The 10073-nt window shown below is 37.1% G+C and overlaps 1 protein-coding gene across 1 annotated transcript; it reads left to right on the plus strand.

Annotated features, from left to right (window-relative positions):
* Positions 1-2321: 2321 nt before the first annotated feature.
* On the plus strand, positions 2322-3317 carry LOC124960000 (olfactory receptor 226). The gene has a single exon (XM_047518520.1). The coding sequence runs from the start codon at positions 2334-2336 to the stop codon at positions 3315-3317; it is 984 nt and encodes a 327-aa protein (XP_047374476.1). The 5' UTR covers positions 2322-2333.
* The last annotated feature ends 6756 nt before the right edge of the window (positions 3318-10073 follow it).

Raw genomic sequence — 10073 nt, forward strand, 5'->3', positions numbered from 1 at the left:
AGTATTTAATGGGAGCAGTAATGAGAAGAATGTGAAGGCGAAAAGAAAAGAAGAGTGACTGATAAGGGGATGCCACGTGAGCCAAGACTTGAAGGCCAGCAGGAGTCGGCCATGCTCATGAAACCTCAACATGAGCAGAGTTAGGTGGTGATAATGTATGTTTAGAGCTTCAAGGTTTACAAGACAATGTAGACTGCGGCAAGAAGCAAAATTTTGGTGAAAGCAAGGGCAGATCATGAACAAGACCTACCCGTAGGTCTTGTTAAACAGTTCAAACATTATTGTGTAGGTAATGGGGCACTGTGGATGGGTTTTAAGCAGAGAAGTAGAGGAGCTGTGTAGGGTGAGATCACAGGCAGAGATACCAATTAGGAGTTCACATGTAAAAGGCTTATTATTTTCAAGTTTGCAGAGCATCAAATATTAAGATAGTTTTCCATTATTCTTTTCTATTTAAGGATAAGCATGCAGGTCTGAGGCCAAGAGAGTCAAAAGCAGAACGATTGGCATACGAGTTAGTTACTGAGGAGAAAGGACTAAGACTAAGGTCAAAAAGGACAAATGCAAGTTGAAGTTTCCCACTTAAAAAGCTAGTGCATGATGGAGAGATAGGCATGGCAGTATAAAGTTTGATGTGTTAGAATATGAAAATACATTCCTACTACTAGATTATGAACTTCTTAAAGACTATTAACACTTTATGTACTACAAACTCTTAGCTTATGCATTATTTAGAACATAGTTGCTCCATTTAAATTTTGAAACAAACAAAATTATGGGCAAAGATGGTAAGAATGGAGGTGATGGGTAATGCAAGTCAGAGATATAGGCATTTTATAGTTGCATTAGAGTGCCCTAGTACTGAGAGATATGTCAAGGGCTCAAGTAATGACGGCAGAGTATAAAGAGAAGAGAATTTCAGGTATAAAATTATTAGCAGGTTAAAGTTTGCTTTGTGAGCACATTTTGCCTCTGGTACCTTTATAGGAGCTAAGTATAGAGGTCCTCATAGGTCTAAGAGTAAAAAGAAAGACAATTTCTGGGAAGAAATAGCCCAGAGACATTCAGCTGACTCTAGCCCATTCTCCTTTCTAATCTGTGTACTCCTCTCAATTTATGCCTGTACAGGATGTGGGGTGAAAATAGTCCTTTATTCAAATCAACTATCATGTGGAATTGCTAGCTTCTATTCACATCAGGCCCAGGAGAAAACTTGAGGTTTCAAAAGGAAAAACTTTTATCTTTGATATCAAGGTAAACAGAGAGTGCTCCACCAAATGTAAACTGGTTGATGCTAAAAGAAGGTACTCTACTCTCACTCCAAGCGAGTTATCACGACTTTTACAACTGATGGGATTGTCAGTTCTTCTGTCATCTGGCATCCATTTCCTAGTTTGATTTTCCAGTGGGTCCCATATCCTCCCCTTAAGTACTGAGCTTTGTGAGACTTTCATCCTACAGTTGTAATCTTTGGTGTTCTGTGTTGGTCTCTTTTATTTGCAGATGGAAACTGCTTCTCTAGCTGAACCCCAACAATTCTCTCCTCTATATGTGACTCTAGGAAATATCTTAATGATATATATCTAGGAACTATCATCCTTCATATCACCTGAATATTTCAGAAGCTCCAAGGTCCCGACTTCCTGGTTCCACTTCTTACCGTTTATGTGATCCAGAGCAAATCTCTTAATCTCTCTGTATTTCAGTTTCTTTAGGTGGTAAGTGAGGCAATTACTCAGAGTAACTGACAGATTTTTCTGAAGATCAAGTGAACTAACGCTGCAGACATTTTGGAACAGTGCCTGCAATAACGATGCATAGCAAATGCTCAATTGTGTTATATGGTATTGTTCCTCCATTGTGTAATTTATTTCCTCAAAATAGAGTCACAATCCAACTCATGAGAATCCAGTTCTCACTTTGGGTAACTGAGACTCAACATTTTTGGTTTTATTTTATTTTATTTTGCTTGTGAAAATTCATTACTACTGTATTTTCATTATCAAAATTGGTGATCTTGATCTTTCCTTCTTGCTTTTGTATAGGGCCAAAGAGAGACCTTGGGATCAACTAGTGTCATTTTGCTTGGTGTTTCTCCATACAGGCTTCCTGAAGTGCCAGAACCAACTCCTATTCGGTCTCCAATACAAAACCTATTTAGTTTTGTCCATGTTTGCATTATCTTATTTCTCAGTTCAATGATTAATTATATGCACTATATACACTGCATCCTGTCAACATAAACCCACCAAGAGAAAAGTTAGATTCTTGAGGCTGCCTCCTGAAGACACTCTATTTTCATCTCCTGACGAGCACTGGACAAAACTGACGAAATGGAGTGGAGAAACCACAGTGGGAGAGTAAGTGAGTTTGTGTTGCTGGGCTTCCCGGCTCCTGTGCCTCTGCGGGTACTGTTGTTCTCCCTTTCTCTGCTGGCCTATGTGTTAGTGCTATCTGAAAACACCCTCATCATTGTGGCAATTAGGAACCATTCCACCCTTCACAAACCCATGTATTTTTTTCTGGCTAATATGTCCTTCCTAGAGATCTGGTATGTCACGGTCACTATTCCGAAGATGCTTGCTGGCTTCATTGGGTTCAAGCAGAATCATGGACAGATAATCTCCTTTGAGGGTTGCATGACCCAGCTTTACTTTTTCCTAGGCTTGGGCTGCACTGAGTGTGTCCTTCTTGCTGTTATGGCTTATGATCGCTATGTGGCCATCTGTCATCCTCTCCACTACCCTGTCATTGTGAGTGGCCGACTGTGTGTGCAGCTAGCTGCTGGCTCCTGGGCTGGAGGTTTTGGCATCTCCATGGTTAAAGTGTTTCTCATTTCTCGACTTTCTTACTGTGGCCCCAACATCATCAACCACTTCTTCTGTGATGTTTCCCCATTGCTCAACCTTTCATGCACTGACATGTCTACAGCAGAACTTACGGACTTTGTTCTGGCCATTTTTATCCTGCTGGGGCCACTCTCTGTCACTGGAGCTTCCTACATGGCCATTACTGGTGCTGTGATGCGCATCCCCTCAGCGGCTGGACGCCATAAAGCCTTTTCCACCTGTGCCTCTCACCTCACTGTTGTGGTCATCTTCTATGCAGCCAGTATCTTCATCTATGCCCGGCCTAAGGCTCTCTCAGCTTTTGACACCAACAAGCTGGTCTCTGTACTCTATGCTGTCATTGTACCGTTGCTCAATCCCATCATTTACTGCTTGCGTAACCAAGAGGTCAAGAGAGCCCTACGTCGAACTCTTCACCTGTACCAGGGACAGGATGCCAATCTGAGGAAATCTGGCAGAGATGGTTAGAGCAGAAGTGTGGAGTCTGGTGAAACTGGGGTTGATGTCTTCTGTGAAGTCCTATGGAGTTCCTGGGGCCAAAATCAGGAGCTAGCATTTCAAAGGCATCTCCCAGGAATCTCTGCAGGGAATATGTCCTGTGATTAGTCCAGGAGGAGGAAGAGGAATGGGTTACAACTGGAAGCTAGTAAATTTCTAGAGGAGCCAACAGGTTAGAGGTTGCCCTGGTTTTGTGTCCACTTTTGTAATCTACATAGACCCAATTCTATCCAAGAAGTACAGGCTTCATTATGGAAAAACAACAGACTTCATGATGAGCTCTTGTCTAGCCAGAACCCACTGACTGTAACCTGTGAGGTAACAGAGGTACTGGAGGTGACTAATCAAAGCAATGAGATAAGAAACAGACTTCTTAGGTTGACAACATATCATTGCCTGGACCACAGGGGTCTCTAGTTTCATTTCTAATTTACCAAGGTCAGTATCTACATTAATCTAGTGACTGAAAGCAATTGTTTCTTTAATCTTCTGTCTCCCTAATTAAGCTACAAGCATCATAGAGACAGGACCACATTTGCTTACATGCCATTTTAGTATGTTGGTCCCCAACAGTACCTAATATATAATGGCTATGAATAAATATAATAAATAAACACAGCTTGGAGTCCTGGAGGAAAGAAACACTAAACTACAGATGAGGTTGTTTGGCAGGTGTAAGAACTAAACCCATCACACTTTACTAGGATATGGGAAGCTACAAATTGATTCATTCTTGCTGGAAGGAAATTTGAATATGTATTACAAACTAAAAATATTGAAACTATTATGATTCAAAAAGATTTGTGTAGAATATTCTTATTTATAATGACAATAACATGGAAATATACTTAACTTTCACAAACAGGGCATTATTTAAGTGAATTATAGTCCATACATTAAATGGAATATTATGAAGAAATGAAAATAACACAATCTAAATAGAATTAATGACAGAAAGAATATTCTAATATTCTTCATATGTGAAAAGGTTAGGCTACACAACAGTATCAAAAGAATCAGCCTTGGAGTGGTGGCTCAGTGGTAAAGCACTTGCCTAGTATGTGTGAGGCACTGGGTTCAATTCTTAGCACCACATATAAATAAATAAAATAAAGTCCATTGACAGCTTAAAAAAAGGAAAATATTAAAAAAAGAATCAGCCTTATTTATTTGTTTAAACCTGAATAGAAAGAATTTTAACAAAATATTAGCTACAGCTATGCAATGGACTTCTTACTCATAAATTGCATCCTGTGGCAAAGCATTGTTCTCAACATATTTATTTAAATAAACATTTCTTAGTCAATAAGATCTATAATTTTATTTATATGTACAGAGAGATAGTTGGAAGATATATCAGTATCATTTTCAGAAATTTGGCTCCCTACCGTTTTGTCCAAGATCCAGAACACTGAAGACAATGAAGTTTCTTGTATCTTCAACTGTGGCATCTGATTATTGCTACTGTGTCTTTTTTTAGTAGTCTGCTACTTAATAAAGTTTGTGAAAGGCTACAAGCAAGGATATTGGGCATTGTTTGCTAGTCTATACTTAACTACAAATTTTAATATAATAAATATATCCATGCTAAATCTTTGCATAACTTTGTCTTATTTTTAAAAATTTTTAAATTTGTTCTAATTAGTTATACATAACAGAATGTACTTTGATACATCATATATAAATGGAGTATCATTTCTCATTCTTCTTGTTGTATATGATGTGGAATCCCACCAGTGGTACAGTTATATATATACATAGGGTAATAATATCTGATTCATTCTATTATCCTTCCTACCCTCATCCCCCTTCCCTTCACTCCCTTCTACCTAAGTGTCTTATTACAGTAAGTGTAAAGATGACTGGATATAAAGTTTATCAAAAGTCTACTCCAAAATTTTCAACCCCTGAGCAAGTTTCTGAAGGGGACAGTGATCTGGGAGGGGGTGTGTCCTTCTCTGGGTATTACTATTATAGGTTAACTGTAGTTAATAGGAAGTACAAAGGAGATATTGAATTTCTTCCTTGTACTTTACTTTCTAAGCCTTTTTAAATAAAATGCATTACTCTTTCAAGTTAAAAGTACCTCTGTACAATGGAATAATACTTGGTTTTAAAGAAGAATGACATTATGGCATTTGTGGGTAAATGAATGTAGTTGGAGAATATCATGCTAAGTGAGATAAGCCAAACCCAAAAAAACAAAGGCCGAATGTTTTCTCTGATATGCGGATGGTGGGGAGCTAGGGAAGAATAGAGTTACCTTATGTTAGGTAGAGGGGAGTGAAGGGAGGGGAAGGGGTATGGGAGAAGGAATGATAGTAGAGTAAAACAGATATTATTACCTCATGTACTATATGACTGCATGACTGATGTGATCTTACAATATGTACAATCAGAAAAAGGAGGAATTACACTCCATTTATGTATGGTCTATCAAAATGTATAAATGCATTCTACTGTCATGTACAACTAATTAGAAAAAATTTTAAAAATAATATAAAAATTAAAAAAAGCCCTCTATTTTTTACTTCAAGTCCAAACACTCAGTTATAGAAACAATACTTATCACTGTGTCCTGAACACAACCATCTTATGATAAAAAATGAATGAGTGGAGGTTTGTTTCTGTGTGAACTATGACTAGATTGAGCCTTCTACTGACTTGGACTGAATTTCAATAGTTGTATGACCTTCACAGATTGCACTGATTTTAAGGTCATAAAACCTGAGGTTTTTCAAAATGAAGCATTAATATCTGATAAAGTTTTCTCCATTCTCCATTGATTTAACTCATTTCTCCCTTTAATGTAGATGTGAGAATTTGTTTTATCCCTGTTCCATTAGTCTCAGACTATCTTTATAATCTGCCAATCTTTCATACTGTTGCATAGATGATGTGACTTTGGGGGAAGTCACTATTCTCTTGCATCAGTACAGGAGGTAGAAGTACTGGATCTAGCTGAGTCATTCAGACAGGAGTGCTATTCATCGTGACCCAAGGCAGCTAACATCTACAAGGAAAGTGAGGATCAATACAGATGATTTTTGTGCTCAAAATGTCGAGGGGAGCTGAGAATGTGGCTCAGTGGTAGTACACTTGCCTAACAAGCACAAGGCCCCAGGTTCAATCCCTAGTAACTCCTGCCCTGCTCCCTGCAAAAAAGTCAGATGGTTGCCACCAATGTTGAATAAAAGTCTGCCTTTCAAATTTCTTCACAGCATGTTCTGATTTTCCTTTTGGTCTTTATTTTAAACCCTTGTTCACTGCAAACTTTGTACACATGGATTTTTTATTTCTATTAACAGTATTTATTTTATATTAACAATCTAATATCTTAATATTTGCCAACATTTAATATTGTTAGACAATATCCTCAAAACCGTTCTGGATGAGGAATATTTTAAATATAACAATCATCCTACAGTTCTAAAAACCCTATTTCCTCTATTAAAAACCCATGCAGTTATGAAATAGAAGTAAAAATGGTAACTGAAGGGACACTCGCAAAGTGTGCACCATGTGCTCAGAACAGGGGAAGCAGCAGCCCCCCTGTCTGTAGAACTGACCACAGCCTAGGAGCTGTCAGGGTCTCTCCTACAAATTGTGCCTCAAGTAACCATAAACTCTAGAATTGATTGCAAGAAATTTTGCAAGAACAAAGACTCAACTGATGAATTTTGCGTCTTGGTCTGTAGTCAAAGGCAGTTGAATAGAGCTGAAGCAAAAGCCTGAGAAAATGAGGAATTTTAGGGAAGCTTTGTCCAACTCTTGAGGATCTGACCACCGACTAATGACTAGTTGTAACTTGGTAGGGAGAGTGAATCTAGCCCTTCCCTCCTCCTCCTTCTCCTCCTATCATACTCTTGGTCTAACACCACAAGGTGAGTTGACACTGATTATAAGAAGGCTGGGTTTGCTGGTCATCATGAAATGAGACTATGAAACATGAAGGTCAGGGAAGGCAATCTTGCCCTAAGTAATGATTCTAAGAGAAAATAAAGACACCTGTCTTTTGGGCTCTCATCATCCATATCTCCTGTAATTGACCTAACGCTTGTCCGCACCTAAGAGTGCTTTCTGAAAGAGCTGATATACTTGGCTAGAGGAATAAATGAATAAAGCGGTTATGTTTAGGTTAAAACTCTCTCTCATGAATTAACTAAATTAAAACAATATTGATGAATAAATGTCATAAGAATTAAAATTTCAGGTAAAATTTTTAAAAAATATCTTCACAAAAGAGGAGTGTTGACTGTACATATTACTGTAACCATAAAGAAAAGCACAGCATAACTTCATTTTATGGAAACCCCTAAAAATAATCAAACTTCTATTAAGTTATTAAATCTAAAAAGACTAGTAATGCTTTTTAATATTTATTTTATTTTTGAATAATAGTAGATTTACAGAAAAATTATGAAGGTGATAAAAAGAAGTCTCATATATTCATCAATCTTTCTTTCCTTTAATATAATTCTCTTTCATTCCATGTATAATTGTCAAACCTAAGAAATGAAAACTGACATATCAATATTTAAACTTCACCATTTTATTCATTTTTGAATTTTTCCATTAAAATTCTTTTTATTTTTTTATTCATTTTTCTTTTTTAAATTCTTTAATTTTATTTGTTCTAATTAGTTGTACATGACAGTAGAATGCATTTATACATTTTGATAAATTATAAATAAATGTAGCACCACCTCCCACCTTCCCAATAAAATTCCTTTTATGTTTCAGGATCCAATGCAATATACTATATTCCACATAGAAATCTTGCCAATTTAGTCTTCTCTGCTCTGATATTTGACCATTTTTACTTCTATTTGACGGCAGTCGCTGACACCATGGTTTAAATAAACCTAACAGTCTGGACGGAGAAACTGAGGAAATGGTAAAGACTCGTCATGGATTATAGACCTTTGCAGTTACTGAGGCTTAGCTATGAGCTGAGGGAATGCTTTGCTCCAGAGGCATCACAGTAAACTGTGATGTGAGTTGCCTGTGCTGCCTTGCCTCATGCTGTGTGCTGGAGCTTGCCCTTCCCCCAGTCCTTTGTCTCAGACTTGTTGTCAGACAGAATCACTTGGGGATACTTGGTTTGTTTACATTAGCACAATGTATAGCTTACCTATAGGTTGGTTCTGTTATGTTTTAACAAGCATCTTAACCTGATTAGATAATGTGCCTATATATGTCTTGTACAATCATAAGTAAAATTAGATCTGTGCCTTCCAAGCCTGGTCTCCTATGTCTGTGTTTACTGGGAAACATCGTGGTCATCACCCTCAGTGGGGCCTCCGTTTCAAATAACAACAACAACCTTTCTCCAATCCTCCTTCCCCAGCCTCTGATAATCACTGTTCTACGCTTGCTTAGCTTCTATGAGGTTAACTTTTTCTAGTTTCCACATATGAGTAAGATCATAGTATGTATATTTGAGTAAAAATAGAAGAAAGGATTTTGAATGTTTATTACAAGGAAATGATAAATATTTGAGGATTATATATAAGTATATATATTTTCTCTTTTTTGGACATTATGTGATACATATGTGTATAAAAACATCACATGGTACCCCATAATATGTACACTTATTATGTGTCAATTAAAGATATAAAAATAATAGAAAAACAAATCATTGGTATTATCTTAAAAGATGGACACATGAATGTATCTGTTATCTTATTAATCCAATTAGGTTATTATACTGATTTTTAAATAATTTGGTATTAAATCATCTTGTAGAAGAGAAAATGATCACACTATACCCACAGATAGAGGTAAACATGGTCCAGGTATAAACAGGAATTTATAGGTAGATGGAGATTCAGTTCTCCTGTCCAAGTCCCCTGGACATAGACTTAGTAGTACATGCAGAATTTCTCTAGAGCCAGAAAAGACCAAGTGTAAGTGAGTCTCCTGGGAGAAGACATGGGCAAAAGGTAGGTGAGTGCTAATATATTCTCCTGTCTCTGCTTCTGTCTTCCTGTGTTAGTACTGTGGTGCCAACTATGCAGTCTAAGTAAAGACTTCAGAAAAGATAAAAGTGTGCAGAAGAGTCAATTTTTCCATGATAACTGCAAATATTTGAAGAATTTTCCACTCAAAAAGAGAGGAAAGATGGACTATGGTGAATGGTTAAAGTACTAGGTGAGACTGGGTAATCTCTAAAGAAAGCTCCACAGAAAATGAAGACAAACTTGAGAAATGTCAGCAGGCACTGTTCTTGGGCAGAAGGATATTGGGGTAAATTAATAGGAAAATGAAAATTCAGTGCACAGTGCATGTTTACCCAAGTTTGGGGAAATTTGGGCAGGTGAAGGATTATTATGTGCTAGACAGGGCACAAAGGATACTTTCTTATTTTGGGAGAAACCTATTAGTTGCATTGTCTCTTGAGAACAAACACAAGATTGGAAAAAAATAGTTTTATAGCACAATGAAATGATTGTTTTCCTCAGATAGCATATAGATCTCAAGGCTCAGTGCTTTTGGTTTTGAAAATAAGAGAATAAGGAAAATAAAGAGAATTTTGTAGCTCCACATTCTTCAAAATAAAGCCTGCTAAAAGGCACATTTGTGGCAAAGAGAATAGAGGAGATCATGAAGCAACAGGCATTTGCTTAAGTATATTAAAGCAGTATATTAGAACGAAGATAAGGAAGAAGGTATAAGGGATCTGCAACTCAGAGTTCTTCAAAGATGTTATAATGTTGTTCT

The sequence above is a fragment of the Sciurus carolinensis genome, chromosome 11, assembly GCF_902686445.1.
Source record: "Sciurus carolinensis chromosome 11, mSciCar1.2, whole genome shotgun sequence".
Classification (NCBI taxonomy): Eukaryota; Metazoa; Chordata; class Mammalia; order Rodentia; family Sciuridae; genus Sciurus; species Sciurus carolinensis.